Source organism: Macrobrachium nipponense, chromosome 19 (assembly GCF_015104395.2).
Source record: "Macrobrachium nipponense isolate FS-2020 chromosome 19, ASM1510439v2, whole genome shotgun sequence".
NCBI lineage: Eukaryota > Metazoa > Arthropoda > Malacostraca > Decapoda > Palaemonidae > Macrobrachium > Macrobrachium nipponense.
The window spans coordinates 26,421,369-26,440,977 of NC_061088.1; the positions used below are offsets into that span (position 1 = coordinate 26,421,369).

The 19,609-nt window shown below is 36.3% G+C and overlaps 1 protein-coding gene across 2 annotated transcripts in view; it reads left to right on the plus strand.

Moving 5' to 3' along the window:
* LOC135215341 (sialin-like) overlaps window positions 1–19,609 on the plus strand; it is a 76,256-nt gene that overhangs the window by 45,729 nt on the left and 10,918 nt on the right. For both annotated transcript variants that reach the window (XM_064249908.1, XM_064249901.1), the window contains exons 2-11: window positions 2,456–2,616; window positions 3,718–3,816; window positions 5,425–5,520; window positions 11,688–11,843; window positions 12,768–12,855; window positions 13,859–14,079; window positions 14,316–14,465; window positions 14,961–15,093; window positions 16,618–16,773; window positions 17,340–17,425. In XM_064249908.1, the coding sequence (XP_064105978.1) occupies window positions 2,456–2,616; window positions 3,718–3,816; window positions 5,425–5,520; window positions 11,688–11,843; window positions 12,768–12,855; window positions 13,859–14,079; window positions 14,316–14,465; window positions 14,961–15,093; window positions 16,618–16,773; window positions 17,340–17,425 (1,346 nt within the window). The remainder of the gene's footprint in view (window positions 1–2,455; window positions 2,617–3,717; window positions 3,817–5,424; window positions 5,521–11,687; window positions 11,844–12,767; window positions 12,856–13,858; window positions 14,080–14,315; window positions 14,466–14,960; window positions 15,094–16,617; window positions 16,774–17,339; window positions 17,426–19,609) is intronic.

Below are 19,609 nucleotides of genomic sequence, written 5' to 3' on the forward strand. Positions count from 1 at the left end.
TAGTATTTCTAATGTGGTTTTGGGTAGTACTTTGATGGGTCTCCACCAATGTAAACGGCAGTGTGTCACTCACTATAAGGCCCAAAAGAACCAACGGAGTAAAAACAATCAAAGGTGATCGAGCGAATATTCCTTTCATTCTTAATGTTAAATTATTATTATTATTATTATTATTATTATGATTTATTTATTTATATTTTTTTGCAGTTTGTTTTATTTTTTATTTATTTTTTTGTAGTTTTTAAAATCAGGCAAATCAGTTGAAGGAGATCGTAATTCTGTCTTATCGCATTTGCGCGACCGACGCGTCGTTGCGCGATCCTGAAGGAAAAACGTAATTGTATCAAGGTAAGTTTATGGGATTAGATATGTAGCGCGATTCACATTGGCCTTGTAAAAAAATATTTAACAGATTCATTTCTTCTGTTAGATGCTGCTTATTGAATGGTAGATTCTAGTGAGAGCGATATGACGTGTCTATTATAGACCACGAATAATGATTTTCATTACGAAAACTCATCTTTAACTCGGCACTTAATATTGGTTATAAATGATTGATTATACACATTCTCCATGGTTATGTAAAGAGTAACGTCTTTCAATGTCAACAATAAGGCGAGTGCGTCTTCTCTGCTCACTTCTACTTCATTTTAACTTTTCCCCTGCAAGTGGTTTTATTCTACCCCATCCAAGCCCCACCTGCTTTTCCCCTACGTCATCACTGTGTATGTCTGTTTGTTTGTATGGTGCTTTTACGTTGCATGGAACCAGTGGTTATTCAGCAACGGGACCAAAGGCTTTAAGTGACTTCCGAACCACGTCGAGAGTGAACGTCTATCACCAGAAATGCACATCTCTCACTCCTCAAAGGAATGCCCGAGAATCGAACTCGCATCCAAAGGGGTGACAAGCCAACACCATACCGACCACGCCACTGAGCCGCTTTCACTGTGCTTGTATTACACTTTTTTTCCCTTGTCTACGTAATGGCTGTCAATCAAATCGATCATAGCATCTCAGTTTAATGGGTGTTGGGTTTCACTCGGAATGGATTTCAAACGGGTGTCTTATCAAAGAAGATGGATCGTTCCGTTGACTGACAGGAAATGTCTGCAAATATCATCACCTTAGATAAAGAAATATAATCCCCTCGAGCAAATTCTTCTTCCATTGATGGCTGATAGTTATTTTGAAGCCAGAGTTGTTATTAATGTAAACATACAAATGAAATCTGCGATTACATTTCTAGATAGCATTTCATTTCACAGAGAGAGAGAGAGAGAGAGAAGAGAGAGAGAGAGGGGGGGGAGTTAATATTTAATAGTTTGTTTTAATATGTATTTATGTAGTTAAATTGTTAATGTAAATGTGCAAATGAAATCTACGATTACATTTCTAGATAGCACTTCATTTCAGAGAGAGAGAGAGAGAGAGATAGGGCTAATATTTAAGTTTGTTTTATTATGTATTCATGATGTTAAATTGTTAATGTAAACATCCAAATAAAATCTACGATTACATTTCTAGATATCATTTCATTTCAGAGAGAGATAGAGAGAGAGAGAGAGAGAGAGGGATAATATTTAATCGTTTTTTTTTATTATGTATTCCTGTTCTTAAATTGTCTATTCAAAATTAAAGAATCGCGTCGCTCTGTCATGAGCTCCCTAAGGGGCTTAACTCAATGGGGCGACAGAAATAAAATGACAGGTTAGGCCGTTACGAAGACAGTGCCCCTAGAGAGGAATACCAGGAAATTGAAGATGAGGACGAGACGTCTAAGTAGGCAGGAAGCTTCCACTGATGTGAGCCGCATACTGGCTCGGTGTGAGAATAAAACAGGCAAAAAATATTTTTAGGTAGCTATATTTGCAACGAAAGAATTGCATGCGTCAGCATCCTACACGTAAGTATATGTATTATATGTCTCTCTTTCATGCAAATGAATTGTCACAGAGAGAGAGAGAGAATTATTTCTCCAGAACGAAAAAGGTGAAGTGTGAAGGTAAACTTTAGATTTTCCTTTATACAAGACTGATAGTGATAAGTTGGGCTTAAGCTGAAAGAGAGGGCGTAAGCTGAGAGAGAGAGAGAGAGAGAGAGAGAGAGAGAGAGAGAGAGAGAGAGAGAGAGAGAGAGAATTATTTCTCCAGAATTGAAAAGAAAAAATGGTAAACTTTAGATTTTCCTATATATAAAATAGATAGTTATAACTGGGCTTAAGCTGAAAAAGAGGGAGTAAGCTAACTCAGAGAGAGAGAGAGAGAGAGAGAGAGAGAGAGAGAGAGAGAAAATTAATACAATGTACAAACAAAGAACACGTGACGATACATGAACATGACTTTGAACATGAAGAATAACACTTGAATTTATTTTTCTATAAAAAAATAGATAAAACCTCAGTCCGTAACAAACGTTCGTAATCATTTCTTTTTCTTTTTCCAAAACGCTACAGTACCAGCGAGGGTGTCGGTTGGGATGTTGGTAGCTACAGGTGTCATGGTTCTGTATATGCTGCGAGTGAACCTCTCTGTAGCCATTGTGGCCATGGTTCGGACCCCGACAACTTCAACGCTTAACAATTCCCCGGAAATTAAGCGGTCCTATTGTCAAAAGGTGAGGTTTTGGAATGCTGTCCACGTTTTTCATATATATATATATATATATATATATATATATATATATATATATATATATATATATATATTGGTATTTAGAGGACATATTATTTGTTATATATTTTGTATGTGTTCATGTGTTTTATGTGTCCGGTAAAGTTGTTAATATTCATGTTGATATTATATTTTCCATCTGTGTATATTCTTTGAATCGTCATGTGTGAAATCATGTCATCTCTTTGGCAAAATGAATGCTCAGTTAGCAAAGTTCCTTATATCTTTATCACCAGGATTAATCCTTCATATTAGTAACCTACATCGAACGAGAGAGGATCTCCCTAGTGGCCATTTCACATTTTGGAAATTACGTGATAAAAAAAAAAAACGCACAGCCATCCCTTTTACTCTGCTCAGGCGCACATACCTGACATTTCATGGGAATTGCTTATATGAAAGGCCATGTTTCCGGTAACGTTGCAGCTTGAGACTTAGTCTTAGTCTTTATCTGTGGCCTCCCTGCTTGTAAACTTAAGCAGCATTGAACATTGATCAGAAGCCTGCGAAAGACATTAGTAGGATGAGCGGCAACGGGTCAATGACTGGGTGAATTGGCGTTATCAAATTTGTTATAGAAGTTCTCAAGGACTTCGATGAGGCTAGAAGTTTGTCATTAACTTTTACGCTTTCTTATTTATAATTTGTAAGTGTTTATTCATGAGTAAATTCTGGTTGTAATTGTTGATCTCTTTATGTATTGGGATTATACTTTTCTTGAGTTATCTGTTTAATTGTTTTTGTTTTACTTGCACATTCTTAAATTTACCTTTTTCTTGTTGGTTTTGCTCCCTTATCAGAGTTCTTGAGATTTGAATCACATTCCTCGAGTACAAATAGTACTAAGTCTCCCTTTTTCTGTCTGTTGAGTTTCTATCCAAATCCTTCTCTTGCCATTCTATTCCTAAATAATTGAATTCCTTTGCCTTGTTTCATTAGCCGAAAATGCAAGAGTTATACAGAAAATCAGACGACCTTTTGTAGTTTTGTCATATTAACAAACAAGATGTTTAATTTACAGATTGCTTCTTAATTCCTTTTTCAGCTTGACGTGGTAGAATCGTCTTCCGTAAACATTTCTTTCGATGGTTATGAATTACTACAAAACAATATAACACAAGTCGATAATCCGACTTACGAGGAGGTAAGCTATCAGACTCACTTAGCCCTGATCTGAAAGTTTTAAAAAATTCCTTTTTCATTTATAAATTATTTGTTTAATGTAAATGATCTGTTGAATATTTTAAATGTCAAATAATAGTGCTTCATCCGTAATAGTTTATTCAGCTAACAGATGTCTCCTAAGACAAAAATTGTAAATGAATAAATAAAAGTGCATCATCCATAGCGTGATGTTTCATAATATATTAGTTGAGTCTTCGTACTCAGATATTCATGATTATAATGTAGGCACACACCGCTTTCAAACTTTTATTAAATGAAACATTATCCTTATCCACATTCTAATAAGGACGAATACTTGCAGTACTCTTCAGAATCCAAAAAGGTTTCTTCCAAGAATAACGGTGTTATTCTTGAAAGGTGATTGATAGAAGATAATGAGATTATAGAGACGTGAAGTTATAATGAGATGTAATGGAATAGGCCTGATTGAGTTGTGATGTAACTTACATTCACTTAGTGAATTTGTTTAGGAGTTATTATATATTATTTTTTGTTGCTCTTGTTGTCTATCACAGTCATCCTATTCGACTGGGTAGATTTTATAGTGTGGGGTTCCGGGTTGCTTCCTGCCTCCTTAGGAGTCCATCGCTTTTCTTACTATGTGCGCTGTTTCTAGTAGCACACTTTTGCATGAGTCCTGGAGCTATTTCAGCATTTAGTTTTTCCAGGTTCCTTTTCAGGGGTCTTGGAATCGTGCCTAGTTCCTATGATTATGGGTATAATTTCCACTAGCATATCCCATATCCTTCTCATTTCTATTTTCAGGTCTTGCTACTTAATACTTTTTTCTCTTTCTTCGTCATCTACTCTGGTGTCCCATGGTTTTGCGACATCAATGATATTTTCTTCTTGATTTTGCCAATCAACGTCACGTCTAGTCTATAGGGACGTATCACCCTATCTGTTCTGATACTATAGTCCCAGAGGATCTTTACCTGATATTACTATTATTTTAATGTTATTAATGTTATTTTATATGAAGGTTGAAAACATGATTTATAAGGTGAGAGGGTCAGAGCAAAGTTTTGGCATTTCTTTTCGTTTGGTTGTCCGACTCCCGTAGTCAACACCAGGCCTCTTATTCCCTTCAACACCTTACTACACTTAAGGGCCACCTTTGTGCAAGTGCCCATTCTGGTATAAGACCGGCTTTACCTAAAACAACTGTAAATTCTCTGGGCGTTAATTCGAATTTTACAGACACAAATTAGTTACATTTCCGTTTTCCTAACTATTTTCACTTTATGTCCTCAATCTATAATAAAAAAAATTTAAGTTTATTTTATCCGCATCTGTCTTATGTTACTAGAACGTTTAGCGCTATTCGGCCCCTAGCTGCAACCACTGTCGTTCCTTTTACTGTATCTCCTTTCATATTCTCTTTCTTCAACTTACTTTCCACCCTCTTCTAAAACTTGATTCATAGTGCAACTGCGAGGTTTTCCTCCTGTTACACCTTTCAAACCTTTTACTGTCAATTTCCATTTCAGCGCTGAATGACCTCATAGGTCCCAGCGCTTGGCTTTTGGCCTGAATTCTATATTCAACTCACATATTCCTCCTTCAGGATGCATTGGCAGAACAGACAGACCAGCTACTGTTGACAGGCCCCCAAAAAGGGATGGTCCTCGGGGGATTCTTCTACGGGTACGTCATCACGAGTGTAAGTCTGTAATGATTTAAGGTCTTATTTTTTATCAGTTAGATTCTTCATGACTCGGGCTTCATGAATTCTGGTCAGTCCTTGGACGGGTAACCGCCAGTGACTCCCTGATAAAGGCTTCCGTCACCATTTCTAATTATAGTTGATTTTTCCACCTGTTCTGCTGTTCCTATATCCATTTACCTGTTACCTTTTTCCATTCACAGATTCCTGAAAATTTTGACTGTGGATGTAATACTTTTGCCTTATAACTAGATTACATACAAAGGTTACCATAATTTACTGCTCCTGTAGCAATTCAGTGATTTTGTGTATTTTCAGTGTAAAGACTTTGTGGTGTTTGGTTTTCATTTTATAACTCATTCATGTAACGCCTCACTTGTCATTCCCTGCATTGTACATCCGTGTTGTGAGTGCCTGTTGTGTGATAATCATCTGTAGGTCAACGGTGCCAACCATTTTACTTACTGCCAGTGACATGTCCAGTTAGGTTTCTCGGAAACCCCAGTGTGATCCAACCTTGCTTAGCACTCCACCCTGTATTACCTAAGGACCCTATTTCCCATTTATGAACTATGATTAGCCTATTTAGGCAGAGAGAGTATTACTTAAAGTAGCGTGGCATTCTTGCGTTGTGATTGTAATTATTACCATAGTCATAAAGGGCCACTGGGCTTTATTGATAGCTCCCGTATATATTTCATTCTTCTGATACCTTAGTCAATTATATGTTAAGTGGATACATTTTTACCTTGAATCCTTATTTGTTACCATGGTATTATCTTGAGTTCACCCAAGTTCCCCCTTTTTTTATCACATTGTGTTCGGCCACCCCTAGTCAGTTGCCTTATCTTAAAGATATAACGCAGAGCCATCCCTCCAGCTCTCATATCACATCTAGCCCCGGGCCATGCCCTTAAACAATATATATATGTATGATATATATATATATATATATATATATATATATATGTGTGTGTGTGTGTGTGTGTGTGTATGTATATTAACAGATAGATAGATAATTAGATGGATAAGAACTTGCTCAAAGACGACATTGCAACATTGAATTCATAGGATTAGTTATATCTGATTACTCATTTGCATTCAGTGTTGCGATGTTGTCTTTGACCAATTTCTTATCTCTTTTTATTTCTGTTGGCTATTGATATTCAAGGACTCTCTCTCTCTCTCTCTCTCTCTTCTTCCTCTCTCTTTTCTTCTCTCTTCTCCTCTCTCCTCTCTCTCTCCAAATAACGAATGCCGTTTAAGGACTTCTCTTCAGAATTTCTTGACTGCATCACACGCCCTTTTGCCGTCATGCAAGTCACGTACGAGGTGTCTTCACCTTATAATTTGATCATGAAAATTATTCCAACTAGGTTTTATCAGTACTAGTAAGCGGGCACTGAACTTACATTTTCCTTAACTAAGTCTTGTTTTTCTGTCATTTGTATTACTATTATTAATATTATTATTATGAGTAGTTTGTGTATCGAATGAAGCATTGAAATGTTCTTAGAAAACTATTTATGATGTTGGTGACGGACCTACATAGTAATACTCTTTTTCCATTGCCTAGTGCCCTAACAACGTCCCTCCGCCGCCCCCGTCCCCCACGGCCTACAGCCACCTCTCGTACTAAAGGCCTCCACGTACCCGCAAGAATACATGTTTGGGACTACGTGGACAGGTATACGGGATGCTAGTAATAGGTGTTTAGTGAACCTGAAGTGCCTTGCTAACTTGAACTGACCCTTCTCCTCCAGTTCTACTCTTTTCCTTATTGACCCCTCCCCCTCCCCCTGGTGTTCCCCTGCATCCCTTCCCTCTAAACTCACTCACTATACCATCTTTCTCTGCCCCTATACATTTCCCTTAAAGCATCTCTTTCATTCGAATTTTTCCCTCCATGCTTATTCGTACGTCTCCCATGAACAGTAACCTGATATCTCGGTTTTCTACAACTTTTCATATGAATTCCAATGAAATCCTTTGACAATCATAATAGGAAGTGAAATGGATTACTGTATTTCTGTTTTTATTCTGACTTTCAGAGGATTTAGAAAATTTATGAAATATCAAGAGAGCTGTGTGAGTTTGTTCTTGTACAATAAGTTGGCCTTTTGCTGTTACTCTTGGCGCAGCTAGTAATGAAATTAAGCGTTCATTGCACCGCGATTTTACGTCCATAGATCAGTTAAATGTAACTTATATAGTCCAAGTGGTCTAACTCCTGTCACTGCTAACTCACTCTCACCCCACAATGCACATTACATTTTTTGTTTGGCGTCTTTCACCAAAAAGCTTAGCTTGTCCTAACTCCTAAAACTTAGCTTGTCTTAACGCCTTTAGTTCCGTTCTGAGGGTCGTGGGGTGGGAAGGGGGTGGGCGCCGGGCGGAGCCACATTTCACATCCGTGACCTCCAAAGGATCGATGGGGGAATCCACAGAAGGCGATGGTCTTACTTTGAAGTCCTTTATACGTGAAGTCAACCATTCATTTGCTGTTCAGTAGCGAATGAAAGCAGAGAATTGTGATGCCGTGGCGATAAACGGCGGGCGTCTATAGAGTTTTTTTCGCACGAAACAAGCTAATTAATAATAATAACAATAATAATAACAATAATAATAATAATAATAATTATTATTATTATTATTATTATTATTATTATTATTATTATTATTAGTTGGGAAAAACTCTCTATCGCGAGAGTATATATATGTTCTAAGGATTGCCAGGGGAGAGGAAATCACCTAGTTGGAGTTAACTGCCTTCTTTCTTCATCACCTGTTCCATAAACGACCTAACGACTGGTGTCAACAATCTTCAGCGACTCTTGTTTGTTTATTTTCAAATTCAACTCAGTACATGTTGTGCCTAATTGTTCATTTGGACTGAAGAGGAACCCAGGGAAGGGTTCGAAAGCTTTTTGTAGACAGTTAAAATTATACACGAACTCGCAACATTTTTTATTATTGCGGACCCCTTAGAATAATAATAATAATAATAATAATCATCATCATCATAATAATAATAATAATAATAATAATAATAATAATAATAATAATAATAATAATAATAATCCTCTAAATCATATGTTTTTTTTTACCAATCCCGTCATCAAAAGGCGACCTTTAGAATCCGGTCAATATCATAAATGTTGAAAATTCCTGCCAAATGCATTACGCTCCGTAGGTTACTTTTCATTCACAGAAAAAAACTGGAAATATATTTTAGCTTTATAATCTATAATCGAAATCTAGAAACTTTGATAATATGAGATGGACCAATGATCTGATTTTAATTCCTTATACTTAATCTTCGAAAAACTTTATTAAACGAAATAGTGACTAAAATAAATGTATATTTGAAAATCGATAACTACAGATGTTATGAAAAATTAGGGTCGGCCATTCATGATGCAGATTTATGATTGCTACCAAACATAAGATATTGGAATAGGTTCATTGAAAGGTTTAAAATTGTAATCTCGCGTCACAGTGATGGTGGTCATTAGAAAAATGAGATTAGGAAAACTTTGATCAAGTGTTGAGTGTGACAGATAGGTCTTACCCTCTCTGGCAAATATCGATTAGCCGTTGCTTCGTTAAAAAGTAATGCAATTTAATAAAATGGAGAATAAAGGAAACTATTTTATTTGTAATTCAAATGAAGAAACTTTAAAGAAATTACTATTTACGCCCTTTCGCCTAAACGCCTTGAGTTCCTCGTCGGACGAGTCGGTTACAGGTTCTGTTCCCCGCTCTACCAAGGCGAAATCAGAGTTATTTATTTCTGTTGATAGCAATTCATTTTTGGATGTGGTTCGGATCCCACAATAGGCTGTAAGTCCTGTTGTTAAGTAACCAACTGTTTCATAACTTCGTAAAATTATCTACTAATCTTCGGGCCAGTAGCCCTAGGAGAGCTGTTAATCAGCTCAGTGGTCTGATAAAACTAAGATATACGTAACTTTTTTCGCCTGGAGTCTTTTTGGGTATATTAAAGTTTACTTTTCAAAAATCACGGTTACAAAGCTGATTTGCTTTGCAACCTCTTGTAAAAGCAGGCTGTAATTGGAGAGAGTTTGAGATATATTTAATGGAGCAGAGTCTGATGTGTAATGACAAAAACGAAAAAAGATCATAATCTGTAGAGGAAGAAAGCAAATTCAGGTTTTCATTTGATGGCGAACGAAACTTTGGGGTAAAATTAAAGCGTGAATGTCTTGTCTTTCTTCATGGTGAAGTACACACACACATGTAAATATCTATCTATCTATCTATATATATATATATATATACATATCATATATATATATATATATATATATATATATATATATATATATGTGTGTGTGTGTGTGTGTGTGTGTGTGTGTGTTTGTAAGAGAATAAATGAGTGAGCGCATGCGTCTGAGGGGTAGAATGTGCGAGAGAGAGAGAGAGAGAGAGAGAATTCCCTATGCAATGGCTAGTTACATATATGGACTGTTTACATGATTATGTGTAACATTACACTTTATATTTTGTTGGGGTCCTTGACCCAGTCTGATATGCTCGAATGTCATGAAAGTGCAGTACAGAGAGAGTTCTGTTTGGTAGCGCTGAGTAGTAAGACCAGACGCCCCATCTGGAACGTCTCTGCTTTTCAAACCGACAGAGTACCAGTTCAGGGACCCTTGGAGCTGGCTAAATTTAGGCCACAAACCAGCGTCTTTATTGTAGGTTAAGTGTGATTAGTATCCTTTATTATATTCTTATTCCACAATGCAAGGAGAAATTTTACTTGAAAGTTGGGCTTTATACATTCAGTGCAAATATTGAAATCTCTACTGATACGCAACAGGTGTCTTTGAAAATATCCTCTGGGACAAGTGAAAATGTAGTTGTTCCTACACGATATACAAACCCTCGGTCCTTTACATAAGGAATTCCAGCTACGCTGAAAGTAATTCCTCATGTAAAGGAATTACTTTCAGCGTAGCGAGAATTCCTTATGTAAAGGACATCAGGTTTGTATAGTTAGGAAAAGTACAATTTACTTTTAAAAATTGTGATTTTATCAAAAGATTGTCCGTTCTTAAACGAGAGGACGTACTTTGATTTTTTTTTACTGTCACAGATTTATAAACTGGTAAATAATGAGATTTGCGAATATTCTAGTCATTCTAAGGAAAAAATGTACTATTGACGACACTTTTTAACCTTAAAGATATGGGTATGTTTCAAACTCGAAATTCTAACTTATTTAAAATATGTAATCCAAATAATTCACCATGTTCTTATAATGTAAAATCATTATTGTAATATGTTAATATTCAGGCCATAGTTAGAAAAATTGTACCTTACCCAAATAAAATTGTGGATGAACCACACTTGACATTACTCTTACTAATACTTAATTTTTCTAAACTATTCCCTACCATGTTTAGATAGGTAACTGCCCGTACTCCTCTTTCTCCCATCTTACCTATCAGCTAAATAAAGAAAAAAAACCTTTTCTTCCATGTAAAGTTGCCTTCTTAAAAGAAGAAAATCTTGGTTTTCAAAGAAACCTTTGGCATGACAGTCATGTATACCAGAGAGATTTTCCCAGGTTAGAATAGATTTCCAGAAATGTGTGGCATTTCATGACAAAAGGGTTTAGGAATCTCTCTGCCCATAATCATATTTACGATCATCGGTCTTCCTCCATTTTACAGTTGATATTATCTACACTTTTCTTACATAATTAATTTATGCTTACGCTCTTTCTTAGTTTTAGAAGAATGTCTTTGTTATTGTATAAGTTACTTCAGTATATTTTCGTTATTCCTCTTTTATTAACCTCCAGATGAATAGCTACACATCCTTCTTACAGATACTTCAGTATTGGTCCTCTCTTTTAGTTAGAAACTTAGAAGTCTTGCATTCTGTTATGATTTTATGTTCTCTTCCTTTCTTTCTTGATGAAAGCAACGACAGGTTAAGTCGAGCTATCAACAATGACCTTTCATATACAGTTGAGATCCGTGACAGTGTTGTTTCATAATAGGCTTACTTTACAAGCAATTCATATTTATATTTCAAAATCCAACATTATATTTTCTGCAACATTGATGATTTTAGCTCTTCCTGTGACGGTGTAAGTAAGCTATTCAGTGAATAATTCTCCATTCCCGCAGATCCCAGGCGGACGCTTGGCCGAGCTGTACGGAACGAAGATCGTATTTGGAGGATCCATCCTTTTGAGCGGTATTCTGACACTCTTCACGCCCGTAGCTGCTAGGTTCAGTTACGTCGCTCTCATCCTGATCAGAATACTGATTGGCATTGCACAGGTAAGGAATGTGGGCGTGACATATTACGCATTTAAAAATGTATACAAAGGTTTACCATGCAATACACACTTTTTTCGTGCATAGCCATCTTATTGCATGATGGTCTCTTCACGTTTATGACCTTGCATATTATTATTTATATATTCTAATTGGGGACAGTTTTCCGTGTCGAAAATGATGATAATGGTTGCCGTTCCACATTAATACATCTGTGTGAGAGATGATGCTCTTTGATAAATAGCAATAGCTTTCGAACATTGTGCTAGGTTCATCGTCAGTCAAGTGAACATTGTGACTAAAAATTCGTCGAAGTAAACTTCTGAGCAGGACAAGTGCCAGTGGTAGTACAAGGTTCGAAAACTATTGTTACTTATTAAAGAACATCAACTCTCACACAGCTATATTATTGTGGACCTGCAACCATTATTATTATTGTTATTATTTAGTAATAATAATCGACATATCTGACACTGCTCTTAGCAAGAATAACCAAACACTCACTGCTTTGTTATGGTTGTTTGTCGTCTAGAAGTCCGTATGTGTTAGCTAACTCGGGATTTTTCTCCTATTATGAAAATGATTTGAATTCTTTCTTTGATGGTGTTTCGTCAGTTAATATTAATTGTGAATAAGAATTGAATGAAAATTAAGGCCGAGCCAGTCCAAGAACAACCATTTGAGAAGTGATGAGTCACAGCGAAGATGCTGAAGATGTACGTAGAGGATTTGTGTGTGAAAGGAAATTTCAGTAGCAATACTTAATGATTTTTTGAATGAAAATTAAGGCCGAGCCAGTCCAAGACCAACCATTTGAGAAGTTGATGAGTCACAGCGAAGATGCTGAAGATGTACGTAGAGGATTTGTGTGTGAAGGGAAATGTCAGTAGCAATACTTAATGATTTTTTTTTTCTACGTTTGAACAGGGCGTCGTCTACCCGTCAATGCACGTTCTGGTTGCTAGATGGATACCGCCTTTGGAAAGACCAAGATTCATCTCCATTACCTACATGGGTGAGTTACATTTCAGGGTCCAGTAACTTTCTTAATTTCTCGGGTACTCTAAATTTCATGGCTGTGGAAATAAGACTAGCATACAGATATGCGAAAATTCTCCCTCTCTCTCTCTCTCTCTCTCTCTCTCTCTCTCTCTCTCTCTCTCTCTCTCTCTCTCTCTCTGTGTTTTATCTGTTTATAAAGGGTTTCATGCCTTATCCATAACTGCAAGAGTCCTTTCTTCTCGGAAGCCTGGCAGATATATTTATTAGTTTTGTTTAGTAGATAAAAAATGACGAGTTTCTCATCTGATCAGTGATAAAAGTACACTGACCAGAGGTCTCTGAAGATGTTGTTGATAATCGTTTGAAATCCAGGAACCACCGTCTTAAATATATAGTGGTGCTCAAAGAACGATTTTACGAGGTACTTAAAGCATTTAAAGGTGCACGGGCTCTTCCTGGAACAAGGCCACCTTATTCTACCTGCAAGAGCTACAACGACGTCGTTCCATTTGTAGCCCAGGCCCGAAAAAGAGGAAGAGAGGGAAGGAGGAAGCATGAAGCTTAACCACGAAGGAAGTAATCGATCTTCAGCCTTCTTTAAAGAAAGGAGGTTAGAGAGTTAGGGAAAGCAGGAGCAGGAAGAGAATTCCAAAGCTTGGCAGTAGAAGGGGGGGCGAAAGGCGGTAGGTGATTAGAATGAACGCAGCCTCACTTGATTGAAAAGCCAATAGCTACTAACGCTGACAGTCTGTTTACGTGGGTCTTTGTAAAAGAAAAAGGAAATAATTTTAAATTTCTGGGGACTAACATTTGAAGCAAAGAGAAGCGTTAGTATCTCTGACTTGTTTGTTAGTGTGCTTTTTTTTTTTTACAGATCTTTTATCTATTCTTGCTCACTGTAAATACTGTTGTAAAACGAAGGCCCAAACGCAACAGCATGTGGGAGGGTAATTTTTTTTTCTTCTCTTCTCTTGGACTACATTCCATCTTTCTCTAACAAGGCGTTTTTTCAACAGGCAACTGTCTGGGCACAATAATAACCTTGCCGATGTGTGGCGTGATCATCGACTCCTTGGGGTGGGAGGCGGTGTTCTATATCTGCGGGGCCATTGCCATCGTCTGGATTGCATTTTGGTGTCTCCTCATGTTCGATTCGCCGAGCAACCACCCAAGGATTTCGGAAAAGGAGAGGGAGTATATCCTGGAATCTATATCAGATGGAACTACAAAGCAGAAGGTAATTCACTGCTCTCTCTCTCTCTCTCTCTCTCTCTCTCTGTCTGTCTGTCTCTCTCTCTCTCTCTCTCATACGTAAGCGCATGCAAGGACAATTTGCCCTCGGGAAACAAATCTTTGAATTTAACATAAAACAGGACAATTGATAACATTGTTGATGAGTCTCCTGGAGCTGTGAAAGTCTGCAAAACATCACCATTATTTCAGAAATTATGTCTCATTCCTCTTTTCTGTCAGCCTAATCAGACGCCCTGGTGTGCATTCATGACTAGTCTACCACTGTGGGCTATAAACATGGCCCACGTGGGTGGCATGTTCTGTTTCACGTTGCTCCTCACACAACTGCCGACGTATATGGACAGCGTTCTTGGATTCTCCATCAGGAATGTAAGTGACCACCTTATAATTCAAGCGCTTGAAAATTATTATTTGGATGCCAACTAGTAACGTGCGTAGTAGCGAGCCACGTATTAGTAGTTTTAAGTGACTTGTTTAGTAATAAGCAGCAGATTGATATATATAGTCAAAATCTCGTAGAAAGCAGTGATCTTGGAAGTGTTTTGCTGGTTAGAAGTTAGTGGATATCACTAAATATATATGTAACATATGTAAGTGTCTCAGTTAGTTGGATTTGAACCAGAAATGTTTATGCGCAGGAAGTGTTCCATAAATTATGGCGAGGTTAGCATAGATTTAGAGAATGGGGGATATATTTTAATGTCTGTAGAACTGTTTTATTGATTTGTGGATAAAACTCGCCCGAAAGAACTTGAAGGATATCAAAGCCACAATGACGTAAGTCACTAATTCCTCATTTCAACACAGCTATAGCTCAGCCACTGCGATTGATATCCCTGTGACATTAAACATTGACTATTGCAGAATGGGCTACTTTCTTCTCTGCCATTTTTGGCCCAATTCCTGGGTAGTACAACCTGTGGCTGCGTCGGAGACTACCTCCTCACTCGCAACTACATCACAAGATCGACCTCACGAAGGATTTTTGCTACAGTCTGTAAGTTGCAAAGCTTGTCTATAGCCTACTGTAGTGACTGTTTCCCTGGATCCCTGGAACCCGTCGATTTTGTGTCCTGGAAAATTCCAGGGAGATCCCGGTCTTTTTTATATCTTTTATCATGAAAATATACATTCTTCATTACATTTTATAGTTTAAATTTATATGTAATTCACAAACTGTCCAAGCGCCAACGTTTGCTTAGAAAGTAGATAGTGGAATAAGAAGAGAAACAGTCTAATAAAAAAATAAACCCAGCCATGTCAGTCAATTAACAAGAGTATAGCCAAAGAGTTTGAAACTAGAGAAAAAACAGCGAACATAATAATCAAAATAACTGCTTTAGAATCTGTGCCATCGACATCTGACGAAGGTGAGGGAGCATTTTCATATGCAGGACTTTACATCACCTGCCAACTCGCCCGGGTGATAAAAGTGTAAACTGTTTAAGCTTTTTGCGTTCATACTATAAGTCAGATTAGCTCTGCATACAAAAATTTATATTTGGACTATTTTCACTATTATTTTATTACAAGGGCAGAGTCTTGAATATAAGTGTTATAATCTGTTTACATGATTAGTTATTTTTTTGTAATGAACATTGAGCATATTTATGTTCACGAGTTTATTTTTTAAAATGTCATATTTTGAATATTTTCTTTATTATTTTATTACAAGATCAGTTACTTGAATATAAGTGTTATAATCAGTTTAAATGATTAGTTATTTTATTGTAATGAACATTTGAGTATATTTATTTTCACAAGTTTATTTTAAAAAATGTCATATTTTGAATATTTTCCTTATTATTTTATTACAAGGCCAGTTACTTTAATTTGAGTTATATAAATGATTTGAAGGATTAGTTATTTTATTGTAATGAACATTAAGCATTTTCATTTTCTCAAGTTATTAACAAAATTATATTTTCAGTATTTATTTTATTATAAGCAAGGGCAATTGGGCAATTGCTTGATTATGCGTGCTATCATCAATTTAAAGGATTAGTTATTTTATTGTAATGAACACTGAACATTTTTTTTCACAAGTTTATTAAAACATTTTCATATTTTGATTATTTTCGTTACTATTTTATTACAAGGGCAGTTACTTTAATATGAGTTTAAAGGAAAAGTTATTTTATTGTAATGAACATTGAACATTTTTATTTTCATAAGTTTATTTCTATAAAGAACGTATGGACTTATGTACATGTAATTCTTTTTCAAATAATGCATTAAAATGCTTTAATAAACAAATGATAACATTCTAAAAGGTTTTTGCGTTTTTTCACTTTAATTGACAAATAAATGATGCAAGAATCCCGGGATATCCCGGGACGAACATTTTGCTTATCCCGAAATCTCGGGATTATGAAAAGTGTCCTAAACGACAATCCTCAGTCTGATGTTGTTGTTATGAAGCGTAAGACATTTTCCCCAGTAACACACATGTAAACCAGAGAAAAGAAGGCGACTTAAGTCTTCATTTTGTGATGAGTCCCTTTCTTTGTTCCAAACGCAGCTCTCGTCCTCCCTGCAATTATCCTCGTTGCTGTGGGCTACGTGGGATGCAATATCACTTGGGCTGTTGTTTTGTTCCCCGTCAGCGCGGGATGTCTGGGCGCCTTTGGAGCGGGCCACTTGGCCAACCATTTGGACCTGGCTCCGAATTTCGCTGGTGAGTTATTGACATCGAATGGATTTGAATGAAAGTCCAGCATGCGATGGAAAATTTACTAGTTCACTTAAACCAAATGAATGACTTGTGCAGTACAGAAGGAGCTTAATATTGCAAAGGCAATGTAGCTCAAAGGTAAATAATTATGTAAGAAAAGGGTTAAATAAGGTATTATATGAGATATTTTTTCATTGTCTATGATATTATACTTACTGGCTACTAAGTTAGGGTAAATAAGATAAGCAAATGTATAAAATGTTGTAGTCTTATCAGAAAGCATTTTAGTCTTAAAAGTTCGAATAAGACAGTGACCAGTCATTCACCAGTAGTATCTCAAGAAACGCACACACTTGGTGTATTTAAAACTACTGACTCTGAACACTGGTAGACAGAGTATTATTAACGAAATCTACCTAAACTGTTTGAGTGGATCCTTTTGAATATTATTATAATATGAACTACTATAAAGTGAGGAATTAAAGTCTAATAAGTAGTTTTCCTTTACACTTTATTATCGTGATTCTGTGTTTTCTTAAGCCGTTTACATATATACTTTCTTTCGATAGGTACTCTGCTAGGTTTGTCTAATACCATCGCATTCAGTATTAGTATGCTGGCGCCGATTATTGTGGGAGCAATGACACCTGACCAGGTAGGGAGAAATTAGATTCATTCTTATTTTTTTTCATTAAGGGCAGTAGCTTGTTAATCTTCTTACTAACGCCAGTAACGGAGGTAAGTTGAAGCCCTCTGCATATGTAACTTACGTGAAACCTGCTGAAACGGATGCTCACAGCAGTGGCTCCCAAAAACCCCAATATTGCACAGCAAGTCTGTGAGGAGTTTCTTATATTTTCACCCTCTTTTACTTCCACGACTACAAAGGTTTCTTATCTTAGATCATTAGAGTGAGCTTTCATTTTTCTGTTCGAATGTTTGTTAGTCGTCACAAAACTTTTTTTTTTTTTACTTTAATCATTGCAGCGTATCATGGCAATGACTTGGAATTTGAGCCATATCCCCCCCCCCCCCCCCCAGAACATTATTTCCTTGAGGCTTTGATTAGTAAGTTAATCTCTTTGAAGTGTTTCCACTCGGAGTCTACCTATTTTTAGACTTAATTCCATTTCTCCAGCAATTCTTGTCTAATTGAAATACCCACATCTTCATTTGCTATCATACAAAGCGACGTTCTCTCTCTCTCTCTCTCTCTTAACATTTTTGAAAATGCTACTTATCTACAGGCTACTGTCTTTTAACATCAAACAGAATTAAAATGTTATCGCTGTTTCATGATGCTCTTTGTCACCTGATGCTAATTCAACTGTGTTAGTTCTAGTTCTTTTATCTGGTAATATTAGAAATATTGGGGATGCCATGAAGCTTTGATTCAATGATAGTGTTTATTGATATTAAATAATTCAGGATATACTCTAGAACCATAAATAATCACTTCATGATAGACAGAAAAAATGGCTATCATTATAGAAAATAATTATATATCTGAAGCACACCCTTAAACAGTCCCCATAATTTTAATGTAATTGCCAAAATCAGGTAATCGAGACCCTTTTGATGTCATGTTTTAATTTTTAAGGTAATAAGAAGGGAAATGCAGAGTAATCATAGTATATTCGAGGCACGAATTTCTGCTATCCCATTTTCCTAAAATTAGCATTTCTCTGAGCTTGATGCATAAATTTTCAAGTCAGTTGAAAATGGCAGTTGATGATACTGATTCTGAATTCTGAGGGATGGGGTAAAATGACAGTTGTTAATACTGAATCTGTATTATAGTTCTTATGACAAAAAGCTTTCCAGTAAATAGACATAAATGAAGAGAAGAAAATTAGTACCCAAACTCTGAAAAACCTAGTTTGTGCCGTATCCTTGCCACCGTCCAAGACAGCAGTGACTTCCAACGTTGATTTTAAGAGTATTTGCAAATGAATGTTTCGTTATTTTATGTTTTATTACAGTAGCAAGATTTGTTATGAAGCCCAAGAATGTTTCATTTTTTTCGTTGTTTATGATGCCAAAGAGTATCCAAAATACTTTGGTTCTGTTGTGCATTTGTAATAAGTTTCTCTCTTAAGTAATGAAGTATATTTATTACAGTATGTCTTTTATTAATTTAAAGTCAGTACCATACACATGCACACTTACACATACACTTTATTGTATATACTATACTGCGTTTTTATAGGATTTTATTGATATAAGTTAATTTCTGGTGGTTTCCAATAATCTCAATTGGCAACAGTGAGAGCCCTGGGCCTGAAGGCCAAAACCTCAGATTGAGGATCCTTGGTTGTCAGAACACCAGAATCCGTCATGCGGTCTTGTCTTAGTTTGAGTAATCCTAAATCCAGTTGAACGAACATATTTGCTCTGAAGACGATACATTAAAAACGAGAACCTTCTCATTCCTAAAGGTAATTACTGGGTAATTTTATTCAGTAACGTATATATAGTGAGGTTTCTATGCTCATTATAATAAATATGCATGATTAGGGTAATTCTCTTCAGAGTTTATAAGCTTCGATCAAAATTAGGCTAGTCTGCAGCAGTAGACTGTTAACAAGTGAACATAATAGAGCCATAATTTTTGGCTGTTCTAGCCTTGAAATTGATATGAAAGCTGTAATTGGCGTATTGCAGGAGTCTGTATGCTTGAGAACGTTTAAGCCTATTTACAATGTAAGGGACTCGTCTTAGAGTCAGCGTTAAGGGTTAATTTTAGGCCGTGCAATCAAGTTTTTCTACGAGGTTTTTATTTTGACCGATTTGGAATCCATTGCTGGCTAATCTATTGTTTGCTCAGGTCAAGTTTAAC